Source organism: Rhea pennata, chromosome 1 (genome assembly GCF_028389875.1).
Source record: "Rhea pennata isolate bPtePen1 chromosome 1, bPtePen1.pri, whole genome shotgun sequence".
In the NCBI taxonomy this organism is placed as follows: Eukaryota; Metazoa; Chordata; class Aves; order Rheiformes; family Rheidae; genus Rhea; species Rhea pennata.
Genome location: NC_084663.1, coordinates 131177527 through 131204197, shown reverse-complemented (window position 1 = coordinate 131204197; position 26671 = coordinate 131177527). Strand labels below are relative to the sequence as shown.

The 26671-nt window shown below is 41.1% G+C and overlaps 2 protein-coding genes across 2 annotated transcripts in view; one reads left to right on the top strand and one right to left on the bottom strand.

The window, feature by feature from the left end:
* Positions 1-14805: 14805 nt before the first annotated feature.
* Positions 14806-24338, top strand: PRDX4 (peroxiredoxin 4). Its single transcript, XM_062600315.1, has 7 exons — positions 14806-15037; positions 17771-17888; positions 18937-19053; positions 19554-19676; positions 20697-20827; positions 22592-22626; positions 24205-24338. The coding sequence occupies exons 1-7, from the start codon at positions 14821-14823 to the stop codon at positions 24253-24255; spliced, it is 792 nt and encodes a 263-aa protein (XP_062456299.1). The 5' UTR covers positions 14806-14820; the 3' UTR covers positions 24256-24338.
* The window catches only part of ACOT9 (acyl-CoA thioesterase 9), a 32862-nt gene continuing 26121 nt past the window's right edge, over positions 19931-26671 (bottom strand). Inside the window, exon 17 of the transcript XR_009961236.1 lies at positions 19931-21047. The gene's annotated coding sequence lies outside the window, so the exon portion shown is untranslated. The remainder of the gene's footprint in view (positions 21048-26671) is intronic.

Here is a 26671-nt window from a genome sequence, read left to right as displayed (position 1 = left end):
CCTGGCTCCATCTTCTTTGCTCCTCCTCATCAGGTATTTATACACATGGATCACATCCCCTCTCAGTCTTCTCTCCTCCAGGCTGAAGAGTCCCAGCTCTCACAGCCTTTCCTTGTATGACAGATGCTCCAGTCCCTTAATCATCTTTGTGACCCTTTGCTGCACTAGCTCCAGTATGTCCACATCTCTCATGTCTGGGGGTGTGGGGCAGCACTGGATCAAGCACTCGCAAGGTGGCCGCATCAGTGCCGAATAGAGGGGAAGGATCCCCTCCCTCAACCTGCTGGCAACGGTCTGCCTAATGCAGCCCAGGATGCTGTTGGCCTTCTTTGCTGCAAGGGCACACTGATAACTTGTGGTCAACTTGTTGTCCACCAGGACTCCCAAGTCCTTCTCTACAAAGATGCTTTCCAGCTAGTCAGTCCTCAGCATATACTGGTGCACACAGTTGTTCCTCCCCAGGGGTAAGGCTTGGCATTTCACTTTGCTGAACTTCATGAGGTTCCCCTCTGCCCACTTCCCCAGCCAATCAAGGTCCCTCTGAACAGTAGTGCAACCATCTATGGTATCAACTACTACTCCTGATTTTGCAGCATCTTCAAAATTGCTGTACTTGGATATTGATACCCACTTCCTGAAGCCATTCCAACTTTATTAATCAGTCACCTAAAAGGACTGAAAAAGTCTCTCTCTGGATACAATACCAGTATTTATCAGTCTTTCAGCAGAAAAGTATGTGTTTTAACCAGGGGTATTTTTTCCTATACACTTAAGTTCAAACTTAAAACAAGCAACAGTACTGTAAAACCTGTATCAACTGGTTTAACAAAAGATACTCTTTCTCTCTAAAACTTCACATCTCTTGCTACACCAAAACGGTTGTTCCTATTACCACTGCTATTGTCACTATAAAATTTGAATCTTCTTATTTGGCCTTTCTCTTGAAAGTTTTATGGATTATTTACCAGTATTTAAAATCCCTGCTTCATGCCTCTGCTTACTTGAATAAATTGTTCCATATATTCTGTTAAATTATTATCAGTTACATTTATTACCTGAAGATTTAAGCCTTCATTTCAGAGAAGATCCATATACAGAGTAAGGGAAGGAGGTGCAGACTATAAGAGGGGCACATTGCTGATCTGTCTCTCTCTTCCATTAATCAAGGCACTAAAAGCAAGATCTTCACCACTACAGCTACATTAGCTTACGCCGGGCAGCGATCTCCCTTTAACACTTGAAAAGCTTTTCTTATTTAACAATGCCAGACAATTAAATAACGAGAGACATATACATCTAGAGACTGTTCGTTCCCAGTTGCCAGTTTCTAATTAGTATCGAAAGTAACTTCTTCCTTAACTCTTTATCTTACTGTGTGTTTGAATTTCTCAGAAGCATTCCTTTTTACTCTAAGAAAAGCCATGTTTCAAATACTTCCACCTTTACTGATGTTCCGATTAGTGCTCCTCCTGGAGCAAAGCATTCGCAGAACGGCTGTGCTTAGCAGAACGCGGCGCTCTGTGTTTATGTGAATCAATCCATACAATTTCAGGGTCGCTTTTAGCGAAGGAAAGCCTGCCTGTTAAGACCAGATAAGAGTGAGGTCATTGATTTATTTTTTCTTCGTTATCTGGCAATGTTTCAGTTGAAGCCTAAACTCATTATCTCTGTGGAAATACAAACATAAGTTGGTCTCTTGAAGCAAGTTAATTTAGTTTGAAAACAGTTAGGGAGTTACCTTCTGAATTCAATTAGCTAATAACTCCTGATGGCTGTGGGTCACAGAGGATCAAGACCATCATGCAGGTTTAAGCTGAATGCTCTCCATGTAATATCAGAGCAGCATATTTCCTTTTTATACTCACTCATGGCTGCAGCTTCCAACCACTGGCTCCACAATCTCCATCAATGAGAGAAGCAAATTTTTGCCAGGATCCATCTTCAGGGAGAAGAACAGCAGCAATAACTTTGCACCACAGCTCCTTCAAAGCTTTCCCTTTGCAGAAAAAGAAAATTAGCAGGGAAGCACTTGCCCCTTCTGGCCACATGGCACAAACCCCCACTACTCACATACAGCGAATATCAGAATATGTACCTTAAAAACAGAATCCCTCTCTGCAGCAGGGTTGAAGACAGATGCTGGATCCTTTTTCTACCCCCAGATGCAGAGAAGTTTCTTTCTGAAATTCATGTTACAGGAGAGCCTGCGTTTCTGAAGGAGATAGGACACTGCTGGATCATTTTGGGACAGTCACAGAGACTATTTCAGGCTGGGCTGGGGGAAAAAAAAAAGCTTCCTGTATAATTGCCAAGTTAAATAATAACACTATGATAGAAACATTGATCACAATATAATGACTGTTAGTATCACCATAATGAATGGGAACTAAATGGTGCAAGTGTGGCACATCCTAATTGCTCTCTTAAGGAAACATGGGGCTTTGAACTACGCAGAGCAATCACAGGCTACAGGCAGCTCCTTGTTAGAGAAACTGTACTTTGTGTTACAATGCGAAAGCAAATTTCTTGCCACTATTATCTCAGGTCATTAGCTGGATTATAATTCTTGTGTTGTTCTCAACTGATTTCCATCTTAATTTCATTTTGAGCACCTGATTAAATTTACCCTCCCTGAAGAAACAGACACTCAATTTAACTCCAGCTCTGCTTTAGGCTCTCACTGAGCCATCTCATGGCTGATCTTTTGGTTAAAGAGCAATTTTGCCTCTATTTTAAAGTGGCATTCTCTGACCAGCGACATTGTATCGGCTGGCTCCCCTGTGCCTGTTGTTTTACACAAGCCTAGAAAATAGTGAAAACCATAAAACATTCAATACAAAATGCGGAGCACTCACTCTTTGAAGAATTCCTACAAAACTGGAGGGGATGGAGGCTGAGGAAGCCCCGCGCCTCGCAGCGCTCACAGCACCTCACCGTCCCTAAGGGAGTGCTTTCACCCCATCAGCACGCTGATGCGCCCGTGATGTTCATCTTCTTTCCTCACCCACAAGGGACTGGATTCAATACCTGAAAGTACGTATCTCTCTGCTTCATTACAGTTGTCCTCAGAGCTGTCCCTTTCTCAGGCAGCTTGATCAGCTTGGCCTTTTGGATGTTTTCTCTTCGGAGACTCTGAGTAGACATCCAGGCTATACCGAAATTCCTTAAGTATGGATAAGGCTTCAGAATTGTGTTGGTCTCTGGGTTATTTTATGTGCCTATCTCCCAGACTGACTCCTCATAAACACATTAAGTAGAAGAATTACATGGCACCAGACCAAAGGTCCATTTAGCCCCAATATCCTGTCTCTGCCAGGAGCTGGTAGCAGATGCTAAGGCAAAAAAATTTTTAAAAAGAGTAACCGCACAGACATTTCCAGTCCCCAGTACATCCTGCTCGCATTCAGTAGTCTACCATTTGGGGGGTTCTTGAGAGAAGAATATTATCTTTGTGCTTAATAGGCCTCCATGGATTTTTTTCCATTAATTCATCTAATTGTTTTTCAGCCCTTCTAAACTTTTGCAGCTGCAAAGTACTGTACGACTTGGTGCCAGTTTAATAGCACACCATGAGAAAAAAGTTACTTGCTGTTGTTTGTTTAAGCTACTACCTGAAATTTCATTTGATGTCCCTTGTTCTTGTTTTGTGAGAAACAGCAAATAATCATTTGCTACTTATTTTCTCCTTGCCACTCATGATTTTAAACACCACTATCACATGCCTTTCTACTTTCTCTTCTCCCATCTAAAGAGTCTATTTAATCAATCTCAATTTGGAATGTCTTCTATATTTCTGAAAACACTTGTCAGGTTTCTCCGTTCTTTTCAAGTTCTACTATACCTTTTTTTAGACAGGGAGATTAGAACTGCATGCAGCAATCAACAGGGGAGTGCACACCAAAAATCATCAATTTTTTTTCTGTTTTGTTTTCCGTATCTTCCCTGGTAATTTCTGACAATCTATTTGTTTTTTTGAACATTGCTCTGCCTGAGCTAGCATTTCTTAGAATTACTTGCAGTCATTCTGAGCTCTCTTTCCTGAATGGTAATAGGTAATTTAAAGCCTATCATCAGATATATACAGTGGGGTTTATTTTTTCCTGTGTGCATTATTTTGTGCTAAATGGCACTGAATTTGTGCTGCCATTTTACTGCCCTGCACTTGGTATTGTGAGATTTTTCTGCAGCTTTTTATCATAGATTTTTGTTTTTCCTTTCCTGAATAACTTACTTTAAGAAACATCAAGCACGTCAGTATTCAGCACATTTTCCAGATCACTTATGAATATGCCAGACAATACAGGTCTTAGCACAGATCCATGTGGTTTTCACTTGTTATCTTCTACTGAAGTATCCAACCATCTATTCCTACTCTTCATATCCTGCTCTTAACCAGCAATCAGCTGCAGAGGGGATCTTTCCTTTCCTCTTGTCACAGTTTTGCTCCTTCAGGATCTTCTGGCTAAGGAGCTTATCAAGAGCTGCATCAACAACATCACCCTAATCCACATGGTTGATGGCACTTTGGAAGAATCAGACATGATTTCTCTCCATAAAGCCACATCTTGCCAAAGTCCTTTTTGAAAACTGATGTCAAAGAGCCATTTTCAGTTGCTATGATCCTTTAGCACTGTGGATGGGGTAAGGAGGGGAGAAACTTGGGGTGTTTTCATGTTTTGCTGCTGTATGTTGGCTGTAGCAAAGGGGATGGTGGTTGTGATGACTAAAGGGTGCCCCTCCTGGGGATCCCCTCTTTAGCTGCTTCAACAAGCAACCAGTCACCCTGATTAAAACAGCAGCCTCTCTTTCTCTCTCACTTTCCATCATGACATTTTCCCAGCCTATCTTGAGGTCATCCATGAATCTTGATACTTCTTTTCACTCAGCCAGTCTGGTGGATCACTCTCCGGAGCCCTCCCTATCCCTAGCATATGGTCTGGATACCACAAGGTATTCAGTCCCTTTTGGCCATGGTTGTTAAATCACTGTAGAGTCCTCTAAGGTCTCACAACCATAGTTGTTATCTGATAATCAGATATCTGATATCAGTTAATATCTGATAACTGCATTTCCTGCCACCATGGCCTGCCTATTCCTAAGGTCTTGCCCTTACTAATTTCCTAGTGCAAGAGGAAAGAGGTCCCATCTACAGAACAAATTTTCACCCTCTTTCCAGTCATAAAACCATCTTCTTCATTAACTAGGTGTTGTGTGCTACCTTCTAGGCTGCTAGACAGCAGCCTTGGAAATCTCAGCATACCAGTTGTATCCCTGAACACCTTCAGTTTGTCCATCCTGGCAAAAAGAGCCGCCACATTGTCCCTGCATCCTAGACGCTGCCTCCATCACATGCACAAGCAAGCTGCTCACTTGCAGAGCCAGCCACCAGCTGATGACGGCCAGCACGCCAAGGTGAGAAGCTCCTGTCCTCCCAATGAAGTTTCACCCACGTTTGGGTCTCCCAATTAACAAAAGCACAGTTATGATTCATATGGCTTGGCCGGGGATGAAGATTTTGAATCCACGCAACAAAACTGACCCTTTATGATTCTCCGGTCATCAGCTTAACGCTGTCGCAACTCAGATAAACCTGCGGCATTCATTAAATTAATGCCAGTGACAAAATTCTTTTAATAACCTCCAGTTATGGATGGCTGTAGTTGTCTTCCAATTTTATTTATTTGTATGTTAACAAGTTTATTCCTAATCTTATATCCTTTTCCGATTTTTCATTCAGTGATGTCTTGAAAAATATAACCGTGCACGTCCAAGCAACTCGGCAACTTAACTGCTCAGAATATGACAGAAGCTCCTAGGGATGTATACATACAAAAAGTAAATAAAAAATACACCAGGATCTTAAGCATTGTATGTCTGAACAAAGTACTATCTGTAAAAGAAATATATTAGTAAATTCATTAGAAAATGCAAGAAAATCATCAAATTCTCGAATCATCACCTCCAGCCCTAACTGCAATCTACTGTGTGCAGATTTTCAGTGGTGTAAACAGAAAATTGTTTCCAGAAGGCACCAGACAGACAAGATAGTAAAGATAAAGACTTCCAGAGAAGGACTCAGTAAAGAGACCACATTGTGATGTCCGAAAAATAGAGCATTACAACTTCAGATACTGATGTTCTAGGTAACTCTGAGCAGCAAGTAAGACTTGGGATTTAAGATGTTCCTGTCTCCAAAACCAGTATGATATATGTTAATATTAAGGGAGCATTCTCCCTTGAAGAGAGAAAAGCTTCCAATGGAAGAAAAAAGAACGAGTTTGAGTTTTCTCACTGACCAACATGCATGTGCGCACACACATAAAGATGGACACGTGCGTTCACGAGGCATCCGTGAAAACACACGCATTGAGCTTTGCCTTGTCAAGGACACACATCTGCTTGAAATTCAGATGTGAAACAGGTCAGGTGATTACTTTTTCTCTTGTGAAATATATTCAAAGGTTTCCTTCCAAATGAGGTTTTTGGGCAACACTATTTACATCACTGGTGCTACAGTGAGTATCACTAGTCAATAACTGGTATCATTTACTGCAAAATTTAGTGTACAAAAAAATCACTCTTCATACAGCAGCACTTCAGAAGTGAACAAGACACATGTATAATGAATATTTCAGTATTTAGCATTCACCAAGAAAGGAAACCACACAAGCGTTGGATCCCAAACCCCACCGCATTTGGTCAATCACTGTGTGGAAGCACAGTTCGAATGAGCACCTCCAGCTGATCAAATCGTAACAACCACAGCAACATTCCCAGCTCAGCATGCTTCACTTATGTCTCTTTTATTTCTTCCTCCCACTCAATTTCATTTTACCTGCTATTTTAAGGTATTTGTATCCCTTGATATATTCTAAGTCCTGCGGTCCGGGCTCGGCTTAAGTTTCTTCCGTGTTAATTAGCTCGGGCTTCTGAGGTGGCCTTCCGTAGATGATGGCTTGCCCGGAGCCAGCCCTGAACAGCGCTCCTGCGGGCATTTAGCTAGGACAGAGACGTACAGCAAGCAGAATGGAGTCGGAATAAGTCAGGCTTTCTCCCGAGGACGCCTGGACTCCGAGCTCGGGCACGGCAAGCAGGCATGCCCGCAGCGTGCAGGCAGGCTGGAGGGGACGGCAGGAGCCCCTCTGCTCCCCTCGGCCAGCTCACGGCCGCACGCTCACGGCCCGAGGCATGTTCGGCAGCCACACACGCAGTCCTCCTTTCGCTCTGCCATTATGTCCAGCCTGGGGCGAGGCTGCAGCCGAACATCAAATCTGCACCCTGGCAAAAAGAGGAGAGTCTCCAAGGCTGAAAGCCATTCTCTAGGAGCATCGCTATACCTGGCTATTTTCTTCAAGTCCCTCCCTCGAAAGACTCTCAATTATGCGAAAACTTCATTTTCATTTAAAGCAAACAAAAGTTTTCAGCCCCCCGACTAGGAAGAAAGCCTAGAAATGCAAACCCTAGACGTGCGAAAGGAACCAGACAAATTTAAAGATCTCCAAATCCGATTGCTGTTGCCCTGGCCATCCTCCCGACTTTTTAGCATTTGGATTTGGTGATAAGGCACAATAGCGCAGGGCACGCGACCCGTCACTCTCTTTCCTGTAGGGTTTTTCTTATTATGTGTTTTTCTTTGCAACAAGCCAAAGATTTATTTGCAAATACAAGGGGGAATTCCAGGAAGTGGATTACCTGGCAGGCGGGTGAGGGAAAGGGGGCCGTTTCTGCCCAGTTATCTCCTCTGCCGGGCAGCCAATGGCGCAGATCTGCGCTACAGAGCAAATCTCACCCTGTTCATTTGTGCTTATTGTCGCCGTTGCTAACGGCAGGCTCCAAACCTGAGACTTTCAGGCTAAAAGTGAGACCCTTATAGCTTCTGACGAGCTGCCAGCACCTTCGCTGCCTGGCCACAGAAGGATTTTGGACATGAGCTAGCCAGCTAAACCCTCCATCACGTCAGTCCACTCTTTCTCAGTAATTTTTCCCAAACCAAAATAACCTCCATCTAGCAGGCAAACAGGCCTAGGCAGCGTGCTCTCTCAGCGAGCAGGAAGGGAAGGAAGGGCTAGCGGTACGAAAGCCTTTTCCCTTCTGCAGAGGGGCCAAAGCAGGACCGAGCTTGGGATTATAACGAGCTAGCAATCCTTAATCAGTAATTTGATAATTACGAGCTGTCACCCGTAGTGAGCTATTCAAACGCGGCTTACAGAGCCTCACGTCAGGCGCGTGGAGAAGGTGATTTGCAAGGCAGGCGGCTTCCACCGAAGAGGAACAGAGCATAAAACCTGCCGCACAGGGCCGCCTGTTTCATAGCAAGGCCCGCTTGCCGCTGGGGTTTGCAGCAGTATCCAAGGTTTTCCAAAAAGTAAACCAACCTTAGAGGTCATAACAATGAAATTGCCAAAGAGGTGATTTCAGACATTTTTAATGAGTTTTTTTTAAATGAATTATTCCACGTTGAACAGTGAAATGCTGCAGTCTACTCATGCAACAGCTACAGAGGCACCAAAGCTAAAAATGCAGTAACATCCCTACGTCAAATGGCAGCAATTGTTGCAAAGGACCTTGAAAACTGCCTTCCTACAGGATGATCGAATAATATGGAACCCGAGCTTTTTTTCTTTTTTCCTTTTAAGTTCAACTTCTGTCATTTGCATTAAAAACACCATCTGGCAGAAATCTTACCCCAGAAATCAACACCCAGGTCCAGGGGAGGAACTCTGTCCCTAACACTATTTTGTGTTACCAGCTTTCTTAACTGGGAACTACAGCTCACTCAGCTGGCTTTTCTTTTAATAACAACATCAAAGCATAGGCCTGAGGAATAATTCTGTTTAACAGTTAGCTCTGTAGCCAGCCAACAAAACATTTTATTTGCCTTACTAATACTTACCATCCTGAAAATCTTTGAAATTTTAACAGTTTTTAAATCTTTTCAGAAATAGGGTGTATTTAGCGTCATCTCCCACTCAGTGGATGTTTCATATATACATATATTTTTATATATATAGAACAGCCGCAGCTTTGGAGTGATTCTGAACTAGCTATCCCAAGGTCAGGATGGTATTGTTATCTCTAAAAGCACAGGGAACACCCCTCAGCATTCACAGGAGCTGTGTCCATACTTAACAGGAGGAAGCAGAACTTTTATTTAATATATACAGCATATATAGCGTTCTTTTATTTTAATTTCTTTTAAGTGTTTAAGTTGCATACTGTCTTTTATAGGCTTTGAAAAAAAGAGCAGCAGATATAAGAAAGCCAGTAGCATGCAACTGTATCAAATATTAGGATCTTATAAACATATTTTCCTCTGTCTTTTCATTCTGTAATGGTGAATAAGATTGTAGAGTATAAGCAAGAGTACATTAAGCACAGTATCATCAAAACCCTATGCTTTCACTTATATTTCTGCATTTCTAAAGTTGCAAGAAGAAGAAGACTTTCGAAGAAAAATTAAGCAAGCAATACTAAATAAAACTCCTAGATGAAAACTACCGGCGTTTTTCTTTAATCATAGAAAAACATGATAGCCCTCTTTCAAATCTGGATATGGTAGATCAAATATTGGCACTTGCGCAGAGGCATGGCTTCCCGAGGTCCCTCAGAAAGCTGGCAGTCCAAAGTAAAGCACAGGAGGAGCTTTGACTTGCACCAGGGTTATGTTAGCACTGACCTAAGTTCAGATACAGTTCATTGTCAATAAAAATCATACACTAAATTAAACTGTACAGAACACATGAACTAATTGAAGAAGATTCAACAGATACACCAGGGAACAAACATATTAAATCTACTTCATTTCCAGTGACTAAGAAATTTTACCTTGCAAAAAGGCCCTTCCTTACATTATACCAAGGCATATACCATTCCTAGGTAAAGAAATTACTGGGCCATTATATTAGTCCAAAAGAACAAGCTGAGTTGAAACTCTGAAATATGCAAAAAATAAAATTGGAATGGATGAGGATATTACCACAAAAAATGGTAAATTCTTCATTTATTCATATAAATTCTAACTGGAGCAAAGAGATTTCAGTAAAAAAGAGAAAGATTTAAGACTCCTACATTATATTCAGCTTAGTTAAAGTAACTTTCTGCACTTCTATTTAAACTCTTAGAAAAATGTCTGTAGTCAACAAAAGAAAGCAAAAACAACAATCCAGTATCCATTTCAGTACTCCATAGTGACCATGTTATCTTCTGTTACAAATATCTGCCTCTTGCACCAAGAGTGTTATGGCTACTTTTTTTCTTATTTTGTCCTCCTTGTTAAGACACCAGTTTAATTTCCCCAGGTTGTCCTCTCAGAGACATAAAAGAGAAAATTTCTTACTGACAGCTTAAACAAGGTTGATTTCCTTTATTGTTGTAATGAATTCAGAGGAACTGGGATTATTAATGAGTACTGAATACAATTGCTATTCATCTTGCATTTCCCATATCTGTGAATTTCATATTTTAGCAAAAAAAACAACCCAAGCTTCTGATATTAGATCTTCAGATTTTAAGACATTATAGACACTTACAGAATACACATCAGCATTTTTTTTCATCAGTAATAACAATATCTTGCTGCCACCTAGTGAGCTATGTAAAAGTGACCAGCGAGTCAGGTTGCCTAAATATTTCCAGTCAAAAGCCATTTAACTTTTTCACATATTCGAATAAAAGAGAAAGGCAAATTCAGATATGGGAAAGTGCTAGAAAACCTGTAATATTAAAAGGGTTAGCTTTTCAACCGAGCAGACAGCAAGGGCAGCAGGCAGGCAGGAATAAGGAGAAGGACTGGTAATATTTTAAGACCACATTATCAGTTAAGTCTGTGCATCATGGAAATGCAGCCTCCTTATCCTCTCCACAGATCTTGACATGCTCGTTCATGCTCGGGGCAGGAGGGCCTGCCTTTGCAATGATGGTTAGACACTTCATTTTCCTCCACTTACTATGAACGAAAAGTAGCTAGCACACCCAGAAGCTTAAGCAAGGCTTCTAGTGACCACCCGTAAAAGAGGCATGTGCAAGTGTAAGCAGCCATCAGCAACATCCATTTTTGCTCTGGTCTGAGAAGATATGAATTTGGGTAGCTGCAGGGCTTCTTTCCACCCATATATATAAAGCTGCTGTATCAGACACCTGTGAGACAGGGCTGGGATGCTTTTTGTCTGAACTGAGGTGACAAATTTTAAGCATTTTTCTAAAAACTTAGATAGACATTTAGATAAGAATGAGTTAGCCTATGTTCAAACCTAGAATGCAAAATCAAAGGTAGGACCCCAAAGGTAAAAGCTGATGGAGCACTATGAATGACACTGATAGTGATCTCCAAAGCTTGACCTATCTGGGGCTTTTCCTATGTGGGTGACGGCCGCTCTTCAGCACGGTCAGCAACACCAGATGAAGTTATCAAGGTTATTTTTGCCAGCAAGCTCCTAGCTGTGACAGTGTCAGGGCATGCGAGCCGCATGTCACTGAAGGTAGGTCCAGATGCCCAGCAGTCTCTCTCAGGTGCAGCACCTCCACACAACTTTCTAGTCCACTGACTTTTAGAGCATGGCATACATCCAGCAGGTGTTGTTCAATCCTGGCTTTCTTTGTCCTCACTGGTCAATGCAGTTGGCTAAAAATCATGCTAATGTTGAGAGAATTTTTTTTTCATTTCACTTCTTTTAATACATGTTTTTAATGCAACAAAAATTGGAATACAGTGTAAACACAGTTGTATCCCTCAGCCAACAGCCAAAAGATAACTGATATGGCCCTGCCAGGACTGTTATTTACTAGGTCAAGAAGATGGTTTTACAAGACTCATTTATGCTTGTGATTTTTTTAAAACTGGGCTTTAAAACAGAGACAAAAGAAAGCTTTAAATGAATGGTGCTTTCTGAACTGCATTTTTACAACTCACAAGGTCTAGAAGTATCGATCACTCTTTTATGTCATGCTCAGTCAAACACATTAATAACATGCTCGATTCTGTTACTGTCACACAAGTCCCTCAGGATTTTGGACACTGATACAATGAGAAAACTAAACTGTCTGGGCTCCACTTGCAAGTAGGAGAAAGGAGAAAAAATAAATGGAACTTTTCTACAGCAGGTGTCTTTGCAGAGGAAAAACAAATTCACCTCCATACACTACAGTATTCCCCAAAGATAGGTTACAGAAATAACTACATCTATTATACCTCTATACTATCAAGTGGCAGATTTTAAAAGTTTTCTGTTTAATGAGCCATATTGCCTCAGCTGGCTGAAAGTATTAGCAGCAGTTGGAAGTTAGGATGAACTTCCTATAAAAACAAATGATACCACAAAGCAATTCTCGGCTCAATATACTCTTCCTTTAGGGACCCTTTGCAATCAGTATCAACACAGCTAATTCCAACAGTCCAGTCTTACCAGGAGCCAAAAAGGAAAATACTTCTCAAATTGCTAATCTTAATTATGGTCATTCTAACCCAGGCCAGTAACACTTACAAAATATGTTTTTTATTGCCCCCTCTCCTACAAAGTTTTCTACCTTACAGATTTTCTCCCATGCATGACAAGCAATGCAATACATTGGTTAAAATGCCCTTGTAAGACATGAAGAGGATAAAACCAACTGCAAGTTACACCAGCATAATACTGAACATCTGTTCCATCTGTTCCAGGAAATGGTGATAGGCATCTTGCTACAATTTATTGCGCTATTTTTTCCAAGATATTTTTACATTAGGTCATTTAAATGTTGGTAAGTTGTTTTATTATTATAAGCAAGAGTAGGAAGAACCTCTATAACCCTTTCTAAACTACTTTAGCATCCTAAATCACCCTCTGCTTCAGTAACCTAAGTGCCATCCACGGCAAAGACAAAGATTCTTGCCAGAATCAAGCACTTTGTAAAAACTGAATCATATCTGAGGGTTTGAATATGGCACAACACAGAGTAAAATAACCTTTATTGCAGTTGATGAAGGGAATGATAAATAAGCTTTTACTCTGCAGTTGTAAACCCCACTAATTTCAGAAGACCTGGGCAGATGGAACAGCGATGAATTTAGCACAGTTTTTCCATTATTACATATCAACAGCATAAATTAATTATGTCAATTTAAACACAAAAATCAGCCTTCAGTTCAAGTATTTCAGCACTGAGCAAAGAAAGAAAGGTGCCTGTGTTCTCATTGTACACTGGAAAATGATATATATTTGAATTTCACCTTGGATTTAATTTACAAAATTTTTCATTTTTAAGCACTTCCAAGAAGAAAAGTCTTGATACAGTAGTAGCCAGAAAGTCTTTATCATTGCTCTTTTTAAGTCGCTCTTCAATGTCTATATATCTAATCACCTATGAACCTCAAATTAGTGCTATTTAACTAATATATTCTGTGGATTAAAGCAATTTTGCCCCTCAGGATTTTCTCCTCTTACAAGAGGCCTGACTTTTCTCTATTTTTGCTGCATTGATTTCACTAGTTTTATGTCTCAATTATTGGTAATTGAGAGGAAAGTAGATCACACGCTCCAGAATGCATCTTTCAGTTGGGGGATATTAACATTATGCACAGTGTATGCACATCTTAACCCTTCATTTTTTTTCCACTTTACTATACGACTACTCTTCAAATCACTACTCTTTACTATGCTTCAAAATCAGTATCAGCATCAGTCAAAACAGAGGAAAGGGACAACTAAATATTTTCCATTACTTCATGGAGGCCATGGCCACGGCTGTCACTTTCCCACCAAGCAGTGAAACCTTGATATTAAGTTCACTACTACTAGGTTTGATCATTATTAACACATTTTACCAAGTCTAAATATAAAGTAAACCTATGTGTGAAATCAGTGGGAGTAAAAGTGTTCTTTAAGTAAGTGCTTTTTTCCACCAGGGCCAGCGGGCTTAACAATTTGCAAGAGCAAATGGACAAAGTCCATCTTCCTTTCAATCGTGTGTCCTCGGTAGAGGAGGAAAGTCAAACTTCAATAACAGCACTTAAAAGGAGATCAGATTTTATCCAGCTTCCAATATTTTAAGAGGCATAATCAGAGACTGGCTATTTGATAGTAATGTCTCACTTTGGGGGGGGAAAAAAAAGGACAAGAAGGGGATTTCATGAGCCATCTTCCCTGGCAGGCAGACACTTAATGTATATAGGCGCCTTGTTAATCCCTTGTTTCAAATATGGTGGCCTGCATAGTTTGGTAACGGCCCTCAGCGTTTTTCCTTTGACTCTGTTCTTTGTACGCCTGCTGTGCCTCGTTTTGTAAAAAGCGAGGGCTCGTACCGTCCGTCCTGGTGCAGGCACTGTGCCCATCCTCAGCGCGCATTTATCACAAACCATCTGCAAAAGGAGCCGGCACGGGACGCGGAGGCCTCCCGGCAAGAGCTTGCCACGGGGCGTGCGCGAAGCCTCCAACAGCGTGCTTCACGTCTGCTTAACGTCGGCGGGAAGCTAGACCGCCGCCAGCGCTCCGGCCCTGCAACCCCGTGCTCGGAAACGCCCGCAGAACCCACACCGCCGCAGACCAGAGATAGCCGGCATGGGAAATGTCTCGCCTCCCTGCGCGGCTTCCTCCCGCTGAGCCCGCGCTGCAGCGCAGATATCTGTGTACCTGCATGTATACACATACATACCTATTTTTATATATTTTTATTTATATAAATTAAATAAATGAAATGAAATGAAATGAAATGAAATGAAATGAAATGCAGAGCTATTTGTGGGTGTGTGCGCCAGTCCCAGGGCGAGCAGGCTCCTCCCCGCCGCCGCCGCCACCGCCGCCGCCGCCCAGGGCCGCGCCGCGGAGCCGCGCACTCTCTCGGCGGGCCATGGAGGCGGGCTGCGGAGCGCGGGACCGGCGCTGGGCGCTGCCGGCGCTGCTGCTGGCGGCGGCGGCGCTGCGCGGGGCGACGGCGGAGCCCGAGGAGCCGCGGCGGGCGCGGGGCGACGAGCAATGCCACTACTACGCGGGCGGACAGGTCTACCCGGGGGAGGCGGCTCGCCTGCCCGTGTCCGACCACTCGCTGCACCTCAGCCAGGCCAAGAGTAGGTACCGGCCGGGCCCGGCGCGGGGCGCGGCGCGGCGCGACCCCTCCGCGGCCGGGAGAGCGGCAGCCCTGCGCGCCCGGAGGGTGAAGAACGCCGCATGGCGGGGTGTGGAGCCCGGCGGCGGGCCGTTAACGGCCGCGGGGCCCGCGCCGTGGCCGTTAACAGCCGCGCGGCGGGGCGGGCTCCGGGCGCGGGGCGCGTGCGTGCGCGGCGGCAGCGCGGCCCATGGAGGCAGAGCCACGTCAGGCGCCGTGCAGCGGTCAGCGGCGCGGGGGAGGGCGGCCCGGCACCGCCGGCGGCGGAGGCGGCGGGAGGATCCCGTCCGGCGGAGCCAAAGCCGCTCCCGGGCGGTGAGTGCGGCGGGCGCCCAGGGAGGCATCCGCCGCCGGGGTGGGCGGGAAGGAGGCGGCCGAGCACCGAGCCTCCCCCCCGCCCGGGCTTTGTGTCCCTGCCGGCTGCCTGTGCAGGGTCAGCCCCAAAAGCGAGCCGAGGTTCTCGGTCAGCGTGCGGTCCTTAGAGCACGGGGAGCTTCCTGCAAAAGGGAGCGTCCCGCGAATATCTCGGCGGGTCCTGAATTTCTCCCCCTTTTCCAACTGAGTGTGTGCCCATAGCAACTAGCATAGTGCATCCATTTTGTGCGCTGGGGGAGGCCGTGGAGGCGCAGAAGGACTGCTCAAGGTCCCTTCCAAACTTACATTTTTACCGTGCCAGGTTGGCAGCTAATTCAACCAGGTCTGCCTTCCCCGAGGCAGGGAACGAGTTAAGGGAAACTGTAAACACAGTATGTAGAAGTAACTGATGCTCCCTGTGACCAGAGGTACTAAATCTTCATGGAGAAGGTCACTCGGCTTGTTCCACTCCATGCCACGCGCTTAAGGCACCACATCACACAACCTGCAGCTCTCGCACACAGGATATATGTTACAGCTGCAACAAAATGTCTGATACTTCCATGCCAGCACTGCTTTTGGTTATTACTGAACTTAGTTTGACAGTGGTTTTTGTGTCCGTCCTGTCCTGTCATCTCATTACATCATGGCAGAGCGAGGTGCAAACATCTTAATAGAGTACAGTTAAACGTTCAGTGTTCAGTGGCACCTGTTCAAATGGTCACCTGCTTTTAGACATTTCAGTTTCATAGAACTGCAAACTGAAAAAAGTGTAGTAGTGGTAATCTTTGCTGAGAGAATTTACAGTTTTAAGTCCATTTCCTATACTGAGCCAGGACAGCACTTCCATTTTAAACCTTTGCAAACAGATGGTATGAAAAATACTGGAAGCCAGCCAAGATACTATGTGACCAATTTGTTCCCCCCCCTCTTTGTAATGTATATTACTACAGCATTTCACGCAAAAATTTTTTTAACAATAACATTAATTTAAAAATGTCCAAAGTAGAATATATTTTATTAAATTCCTCTACCTTCTCCCTCCTAATTTAGAGATCAGTTGAAGAGAATTTTTTCCTACAGATTTGGCTAGGGGTATCATTTTTTCTAATGAAACAACATATTTGGAAAAACTGTGGGCAGTTCTAAGTAACTTGGACATTAGTCCTTGCCCACACTTGAAAATAATACCTTACCTTCAAAGATGCAGTAAAAAAAGCATTAGAGGGGAAGTCCTGAGCTTGAAATCTGATCATCAAGAATTTTACAAAAGACTTAAGAGGAAGAAAAGCAATCATCTTCAACATATTTAAAACTAAACTGGTTTTGTCAATCATATCTGCTGATTTTGTGTACTCATATTAATGCATCATTTATGGCTTGTATAAAGTTAAACTAAATAAGACTGCATGTCCACTTTCAGACACAATATGTCTGATGTTTTAGGGTACTTTTTGCAATCTTTATTCTGTAATCATCATCCAGATAAAAGACTCTGTATATTTTTCTCAGCAGCATAATAATTTCCTGGGATTGTATGTCAATGTCCTTTACATCACAGTTGTATTCGGATGAATTTTACCTCTTATCTCCAGCATACACTAACCATTGTCAATAGAATCCACATTATTATGGCTTTAATACTGAAAATAGTACTTGGCAGAATCTTTTTTTTTTAATTCAGGATTGAGCCCTTAAAATAGCAATAGTAAATACTACATTTCATCCATTTCTAATTGCATTTTTTTAAATACAACTATAACCAAATTACAGTTTGTAATTCAACTAATATACAGTGCATTTTTAGGCATTTGTCTCTAAACATGTTAGAGCATATACTTTCTTCTGATCTTGAATTCCAGGTAGTCTTTCTTGGAGAAAGAGTTGCAATATGAATTTTAACCATCCTATGCTGATGATTCACAGCAGTTATTCATAACAAAATAGTATGGTTTTCTGAAATCTAAACCAGTTTCTTCTTCAGTCTGTATAGGTGTTCTGTCATCAGCTGGTGGTGAACATGTGATGTATTAAATATGTCCAGATAATGTATATGCATCCTTTATCATCAGTGAATCAGGTGGCTCATATATAAGTTCAGCTTTGTCGAATAATATATTTTCCATGCATACTGAAATGTTTGTTGCTTCAGCATTCTGTAACCTAGGTCAGCTGTGAACTTCTAAAGAAGAAAGCTTGATCTTTTTTTTAATTGCATGCAGTACATTATTTTTAAACATAAGTAAGAATGTTATCCATGTACATGAGCTAGCTGATGAAGAGCTTTGTTTGAACGTGTGCTTCATGTAGTCTCTTACTTTGACTGTTCTTCATATTTCAGTTTCCAAGCCTGCACCATACTGGGAAGGAACAGCAGTCATAAATGGAGAATTTAAGGAGCTGAAGTTAACAGATTACGAAGGAAAATACCTTGTCTTCTTTTTCTATCCTCTTGACTTGTAAGTAAGATCACTGTAGATGTACCAAGCTGAGCGCAGCTACACTTGACTCAAAATTCAGTTGTTTTTCTCTTTTTTTTCCTTTCTGTTAGGTGAGGTTTTGGGGAAGGAGAGGAGAGAGATGGGGGAAAAGGCATTCTTTGCATTTGTACTTTTATTGTGCAGTGGTAAGATTGTAACAAAGTATTTGTCCACATAAATTCTCCAGACTAAACAGTAACCTTCTGTCTGTAGCATCTAGTCAGGCAACCTTTACATTCTGTATTATGCTGTAAATCACTGCTGCAAACAGAAGATAGCATCTCATCTATATTTTTTCATGCTGTATGAAGGGACATTAAGAGATAGTGTTTTCCCATATCCTAAGAATATTCAACATTACCCTCCTTTAGTTGGAATGCAGTAATTTCACTGGTTCGTTGAAGATGCTCCTGTTTTCTACCAAGCAATCCCATTCTTTTTCTCAAAATGAGAAGCAGAATAAGCAGTACAGTGACAGGGTGCATAACTGCCTTAATGTTATTAAGGGAACGACGTGACTTTTGGTTTCTTACTTTGCATATAGCTTCAAAGACCAAGGAATTGTGATCTTCTTTACCATTATCTTTCTTCTGTAACCAAAGAAGTTCGAGTTAAAATACTTAAAATAAGCAGACATACACTGCATCAAGAAGTTACAATATGTTCCACTGACTTGGTATATCATGCTTAAATTCAGCTACTTCATATTTGCCAAGTCTGAGAGAAAATAATTATAAAGATGCTTGCATCCAGATCATAAGCTAACTGTAGGCTTATAATCTTCTTTAGTAGTAAATTGTAATTAAGCTAGAATCTGAGACTGGATAATCTGTCAATCAGCATTTTGGTATATATCTGAAGAGGCAATAAAAAAACAAAAGCTGAAATAATTTCTGATAAGTCCATAACTTATTTTCCATTTCTTTTTACAAAATCTAACTCCTTTGAAGAAGCTAGTTACTAATAAGTCAAAAAGTGAACTTGCTGGATGCTTGAAGAAACTTTGACTTTTTTGTCTTTTATCTAGTACATTTGTATGTCCAACTGAGATAATCGCCTTCAGTGACAGAATTGAAGAATTCAGAGCAATAAATACTGAAGTAGTAGCATGTTCAGTGGACTCAAAGTTCACTCACTTAGCATGGTATGTATCTTGTCTTTTATTAAAAATTATTCATGGGTCATCTTAGCTGAAGAATGGTTTCCCCAGATTTGTAGCATATGTAGGTATATCATAATGTATAAAAGCATGATGCCATTGATAAAACTTCTTAAAATATTTTTTGGTGGTAAAAATGTTAAACCCTAGTGTATTAAAGTACCATTATCTTTGAAGGTTGCTTAATATGTATTCTTTGAAATATATCATGTCCCAATCCAAAATATTTCAACTACAAAAAAAAAAAAAAAAAAAAAAAAAAAAGGTGCACATATATGAATGCAAGTGTCTGTAAAAATGTATGACATTGTTCCAGCTCATGAGTTCACTGGTGTGCCATGGATGGCATTCATATCCCCTGCGTGCAGAACAAAAAACCAAAAATTTCAGTAAATCCTTCTGTCTGTACTGTTCTGGTTTGTGGCTTAATTTTCTGTAGGGGATGTGAAACTTAAGGATACAGCTACCTCTCATTTCTTTCAAAGGATCAATACTCCTCGAAAACAAGGAGGACTTGGACCAATGAAGATTCCACTTCTTTCAGATTTGACACACCAAATTTCAAAGGACTATGGCGTGTATCTGGAAGATCAAGGGCATACACTTAGGTATTTCACTTTGTTACAGTTAATTTTCCTTGTTGGAGTAGAACATCTTATTATATAGCTAAAGAAGCATTTGAAATTTTTCTTTTATGCTACCGTTGAGCTATATGCATTATTATAAGGGTGGCTGGTACTTTTTCACATGAAATAGAGGGCACATCCCATGATCTTGTTTTATGGTGTATTAGCAACTCTGCAGCTAACTTACAACATGTACCTACCTACAAAAGATCTTTCCTTCTCATTTGCACAATTCAAAATGCTTTAACAACACATCATGCCAATTATTTGGTACTGTTGCACAAAATAATTTGCATTAAATAACTTTCATATGAAGCCTTCCTTTAGTACTTGAAAATACATGAGGGCTCATCAGTGTGATTGGAATCATAGTATGCAGACATACTCCTTTTGTTCATGAGCTAAGCAACACCAGAAAGTGGTATTTTTTTAAAGCGAGAGCAGTTTTCACTTGGGCATTCACGCTCAGGGATAAGATAAATGCTGAAGAACACAAAAGAATAGCCATGATGAGCCTGAACAGGGACTAAGTTGGCATCATGTTTGACAGCACTCAGCAGCAGATGCCTAGGGCAGGGCAACACAACAGTAAGAATTCCCCAGAATTGCTGTGATTTAGGGGCCTCCCAAGTCCAGGTGAAGACAAGACTGAGGGTAACCTGAGGCCTGATTCTTCCATAAATTTTACCAGTTGCTTTTTGGATCTCTATGTCTTAGCATCTGCCACATCCCAAAGTTTAGTTTTCTGTTTTAAAAAGAGAAGAGGAGATATGCAGACAAAGATGTATCTCCTCTTCTGTTTTTAACTTGCCCTCAGCTCATTTCATTTGATATCTACAAATTAAAAAAATACTAGGTAAGTAGCATTCTAAGATGGTGGACACTGCATGGTGTTTGTGGAGATCAAATTTTTCTCATCCAGCAGACATAAAATAGCATGTGAAGACAACACTGTAATTAGTTCTGTTTTCTAAAAAGAGAAACTTATGTATATTTTCACAGAGGCCTTTTCATTATTGACAATAAGAGAATCCTTCGACAGATCACAATGAACGACCTTCCTGTTGGGAGATCAGTGGATGAAACGCTTCGTTTAGTACAAGCATTTCAGTACACAGACAAACATGGAGAAGGTGCTCTTTAAAATATTTTTTGTATTGCAAATTGCTTTATTTAGACTGGAAGGTGTATTTATAGCTTTTTGGAAGCAAGGTACTTGGTATCATCAGAGACGAGAATGATGGAGCATCTGTGAAGTGTTTTGATTGTCCTGCTTCAAGATTTTGTGGGTCTTCCCTAGGTTGTTCTTCCCTAGGTTGCCTCTGGTGTAGTAATTGACATTTTGCTTTACCCCTGTGTGAGAATGCAGAGCATAAAGCATTTCTCAGTCTGAATTGAGGCATATATACATACATATATATATAAATCATATATGTATATAAAATTTTTCAACAAGCATAAAATCTGCACAATACATGAGGCACTACAGAATCAGCCTAGTACTGCAGTATATGTTGGCAGACTAGGATTGATGCTCAACATGGCAGTCCTTGTCCCATGTCATTTGTTGATGATGATCTGCAACAAGTAGTTGAGAGTGCTTCATATCAGGAAGCACGTTGATGTCGTGAAAGTTAGACCACCAGTCTTCTTTACAGGTGCTACAGGGTGATCTTCCCCTGACAAAGTATTTCTCGCTGACTTCAGGTCATTATTTTGTCTCAAATAGGGCTGTATTCCTCCCTGCTGTTCAGCTGCAGAGTGAACTTTTTACATAGCTTTAAATAATGAATTTAAATAAACAAATTAATTATTTAAATGTTATTTAAATATTAATACAGATGTTCAGCAGCTTAACTTTCATTTCAACTCAGTTTCACTTGGCGTTTAAAAGTATCTTTATCTGAAGAAAGAGGTACAACTGCAGTTTACCTACAAACAGAAATGGTACAAATTGTCATGCTTTGCTGTACAGAATTAGAAAATATAAATACTGATACTTAGGCTACAAACCTAATAGTTTCCCAGTAAGGAAAATGAGTCTCTCTTACTTTAGTTACAAATTAATCTTCATCTATGCAATGTGTTTCCAAAGTACAAGATCTTTTTCTGTCATACACGCTATCTCCTCAGCTTCTGCATGAACTCTGAGGCAAGCCTCCTGAGACATTTTGTTGGATTCTTTGCACAGAGCGGAAGAAAAAAATCATTCAGAATTCCTGAATTATATTTGCAGTATTTTGTATGGCAGGGTGCTTTAAAGCAGCATAACAGGGCATAACTCAGGGCCTAAAGCCTCACAGAGAGCGCTGTGAATGACGTGAGTTTCACTCAGGAATGTGTGTCTGCACAGGCAGACTCACAGAGAGTCAGGGCTCTCTGGAGCAGCTCAGCCACGCCATATGCTGTATTTCTTGTTTTATGAGCAAGGTTTCAAATAAAAAAATCAGTTTCTGGTGGAATCTTTGAACAGATTTCCTTGCTTAGTAGAATTTCCCTGGTGTTGATTTTAAAACAAGCTAGGTCTCTTGTGTTGTTCATCTGCATTTTATCATGAAATTTCTGTGTACAACAAGAATAGGCATTAATTCTCAGATATTATTTTGCCAATACTTAATATAGAAGGGCATGAGAATTAAACCAAGATGCAAACATCTATCTAGAGATAATCAGTTTTCAGTTAATGGAAGTGGTAGGTAGTATCAGTTACAAATGTGTTACTGATACCATCACATGTATAAAGAAAATTGCATATTTCATAGTTGCAGATATTTACATGTGATGTTTCTGTGTTGTTTTACTTCTAGTTCAGAAAGAGTAATATTAAAGATGTCCAAAAAAAAGCAAGCGTGTGTGAAAATAACTACATTTACTCTTTTATTTATTTATTTTTCCAGTTTGCCCTGCTGGATGGAAGCCTGGCAGTGAAACCGTAAGTTATATTTAAATACCATTACTTTAATGGAAATGATAACTGTTTTTTTTAAAGTGAAACACAAAGTTGTTGCAACTTTCAGTGAAATGACACCATCAAGAAGGTTGAGTGACGGTAATTTTTATTATGAATGTTTCAAGTATTAGTAAACTCATAGTTACAGCTTTTGGATTACTATTTCATAGAGAATAGCTCATTTTTCTCATAAATAACTGAGGTAATAGGTCAGACTGAGAGTTTTCAAGTTATCCAAATCAGGTGTGAAGAGTTCTTGATTGCTAATTGATGGCTGCTCAAGAGAGTTTTGGTTTTACACATGGAAGTTGAAAGAACACAAAAATTTCCAAAGTCTGACAAGTACTAGGTACCATGGTGTCTTGATCCTGGATCTTAGGCACTACCCAGTATAACTGATGTTCACAGGCTGCTGTAGGATTTTCCATGGAGGCAATATGACATGGTCAGAACTCCAAGAGAGAGCACTGCTTTGCTGCACAGTAGCTCTTGTTACTATTCCTCTGCATGTGACTACACACTGAAGAGGAGGCAGGGTTCAAATAAATGATGTCAATGAGTGTTTATGTTCTGTGGGCTTGGATCAAGCCTCAGGAGAATAATGAAGCTTTTACTAAAGGTCTGAGTTGCCTAGTTTAGATGAGATCACTTTCATTTATGTGGCTTTCTCTGAACTATCTTCTATCTTTACAAAACAGCAGGTCCCAGCAGCCTCTAAACAGAATAGTGTACATTTTAATTGACAGTAAAAACAGTGGAATGTTAAACTAGTTTTACTTCCTGGGTGTGAAACTTTTACAGGACAACCGGAGGCCAGAAGTCACATCCTTTGAGCTAGCAGAGGTTTGTCTCAGAGGGAAAAGCTGAATATTAAGATTTTAAGATGAAGGAGGTCTGGCTGGCCTAACAGATATGTATTTTGGCATTGGAAGTTCTGTCCTCCGTAATCTAATACTGTAACTGTATATTATTTACTACATTTTTTCTGAAAACCAGTCTTACAATGCTGAGATTAACAGGTCTAGTACTATCAATATAAAGTGCTGAATGCATAAGCTGTTCTCTTTCTTCTCTGTGGAAAAAAATGCTTAAATAGAGTAGTTCAAACACACTTGCTTGAAGATACTTTAGCATCTATAGCCAATGCCTTCTAAACGTGTTTGATTTGATTAGATCAAACCAGAGGAAGCCATGAGAGTGTGGTGGCCAAGGGAAGAACTGTAAGTAAGTTCCAAGACATTGTTTATAGATGTTAAATACCTTGCTTTTGGTGCAAGCAACATTGATGTATGTGCTTTCAGCTGTCCAGACTCTTCCTTTGGTAGGCTGCACTCTCTCTTCCACCAATTAAACCTTTCTGCTCTTAGGCATCTATATAGATAAACAGTAATCTAGTATCAGGTCAATACAATTCTAGATACTAGAATAAACGTTCAGATGTTGTTTGTGGGTTGGCCTTAACACAGTACTTCACAGTATGATGGTATTTTGGTTTTATAGTACATCATATTTGTGTGATACTGTTTTTAGACTAACATTTTCTTTTTCTTTCTTGTACAGATAATTCCTGATCCTGCTGGGAAACTGAAGTATTTTGATAAACTAAACTGAGGCTCACTTCTGTTGAATTGCATACGTCATACTCAACTTGATTTTTGCCAATAAAATTTCATTAAGTTTGTTACTTTCTTGAATTTGGCTAAGACAGTTATAGCTCCAGCTGCTTAAATAGGAGATTGATAAGCTTATTAGTTATCAGAGGGTATTTTGTGAAATACATTTATAGCATGTTTACCCTGCCAGTATTGTTAAGATGCTTGCTTTTCCCAAAACATACTTTCCTTAGCATCTCACTTAGATTCATGAGTTTCACTACTGATACAGCATGACCAAGCAGACAGGATTTTGTGGAAATGAAGCAATCTAGGAGCTACAGCTAGCAAACAGCAACTTGGTATGGTTCGTTAGACCACATTCCAGAGGCAATAGTAGCCTGAAGCCAAAAATATAGTTACGGCTGCTGAATTAAATTTCTAGCTTGTCCGAAGTTGGAAAACACTTTTTTCTTTAAGCTATTAACATAGTCTATGCTACATTAATCAGTACAAGTGCACTGGAAAAGAAAATCAGCTATGTCAGTTCATGTAGTTCAAGAGCTGAACCAGTATTTTTTTTCTCACGCATTTGTAGTTAACATGCTGATAAGATCAGTTCTGTTCCCCATGGGCGGTATTTATCCTGGTCTTAAAGTATTACAGATACACACACTAGTTTTTGCTCTGTGCTGCTCCACATGTTACTATGGCTCCTAGTTTTAAGGGAGTAATTTCTTTCCTAAGATTATTATTGATGTGCTCATTGGCCATCAGAAACTCTGGCTCAGGTACATGTATTTCTTCTTTCAAGGGATAACATCACCTTCTAACACATACCTAATCCTTACCTTCACTGGAGATGCCTTTTATAAGAACATCTTTTTCTTACCCTTCCCACCCCTCCCTCTTTTTAACATAATACTCTACAGTTTATGCAATTGGAAAGACAGTGCTCAACTCCATAAATCAGTGTCAGCCTGTCACCAGGACTGCTGTGCTCTGGTCTGTGAAAAGGCCACAGATGACACATCCTCTCTGCTCCAATCCAGTATCACTAGTATCCATACCTGGATGCTATGCTCCAGAGAACTCAGCTCCCCCTTCCCTGCCAGTTCATATAATACCTTCCATGTACACAGATGCTCCAGTACAGTTCTGTAGAACTAGACCAACAGATGCATTTTCACTGTAAAGTTACCTGACTCTGTACATTTCAGTGAGTAATGAGCAGCTCTTCAGGTTAGTAGCTGCAGGTTGAGGGTAGAGGCTGCTGCTTGATTTTTGCTTCAGCTCTTAACACAAATGGTAGCTTTGGGCATGTGCATGGCAGGCAGAACTACCGCCACAGCAAGCCTAACTCCACCAGCCCCAGATACAAGAGCCTTGATGATAATTTAGCTCCCCCTCAGATCTCGGAGAGCAGTGCATGACCACAGCCAGAGTGCAACAGAGGCAAAACAGGTACATGGAAGACATGAATGCCAGAGGCTGGCAACGTGTTGCTCCAGCCCTTGCAAATTCAAAATGCCAAAAGGCAGCACATAAGAGAGAGAGTTTCTCACATACCTGGGCTGTAAATCAGCTCAGGATTAAATCGTCAACAAAGAGAACATTCAAATAAACAACTCCAAACAACTCCAGCGTGACTAATGCAGGCCCAGCCACTCCATGGATATTCATAAGCAGCCCAGGGCACAAAACAAACCTAACATATGTGCCTCTGACAAACAGCTCTGCTCTTGTTTAGCCATCAGTACAAGTACTTACTCTGCCTGCGTGTTCAGTCTGGGAAGACACACCTAGAACTCTCCTAGCAGCAAGAACATTTGTTCTACTGAGCCAGCAAATGAGAAGAGAGGGGAAAGAGGAGAGGAGGAGTTAACACCCGTATTTTGAATATACTGCAGCCTACAGCTCCTTGCTGAGCCAGGCAGGTAGGAACTCAGAGTAACAGAACCATAGGCTGTGCCACTGCAGCAGGTACAGCAGCAGCATCACACAAAAGTGTGCACTGGAAGCTGTACAACTCCCACGCTGAAAAAGGAAAACAGGGCCGAGAATGCTTACTGACCGAGCACACTGACGCAGCCTGCACACCTCTGAAAATAGCAGATTCAGGTGCACAGCTGTATACTTGGGCCAAATTTAAAGGGCTTGGCCTTCTACAGAGGGCTACAGTAAGGAAGGCATACAATAAGGAATGACTACGGAACTATTTTTTAACAAGGAGTTCAACAGGAATAAAAAGTTTTAAGGAAACAGTCCTTAAGCAAAGACCTGAGTCTCCATGTAACCATATATATATTTGAAAGGAAAGAGTATTTCTATAGAAAGGCAGAACAGGGTTTTATAGAGATTTGAATATGCTGGTAGGGAAGTTTAGGAAGGAAAAGACTGGATGAAAAATACAGTACTTGTACTGGTGCTTAAGG

Excerpts from the sequence above, each read along its gene's own strand:
- PRDX4 (XM_062600315.1), top strand. The coding sequence starts at position 14,821 with ATGGAGGCGGGCTGCGGAGCGCGGGACCGGCGCTGGGCGCTGCCGGCG. Across the intron at positions 15,038-17,770 it reads GCACCTCAGCCAGGCCAAGA|TTTCCAAGCCTGCACCATAC; the intron begins GTAGGTACCGGC and ends TTCATATTTCAG. Across the intron at positions 20,828-22,591 it reads CACAGACAAACATGGAGAAG|TTTGCCCTGCTGGATGGAAG; the intron begins GTGCTCTTTAAA and ends TTATTTTTCCAG.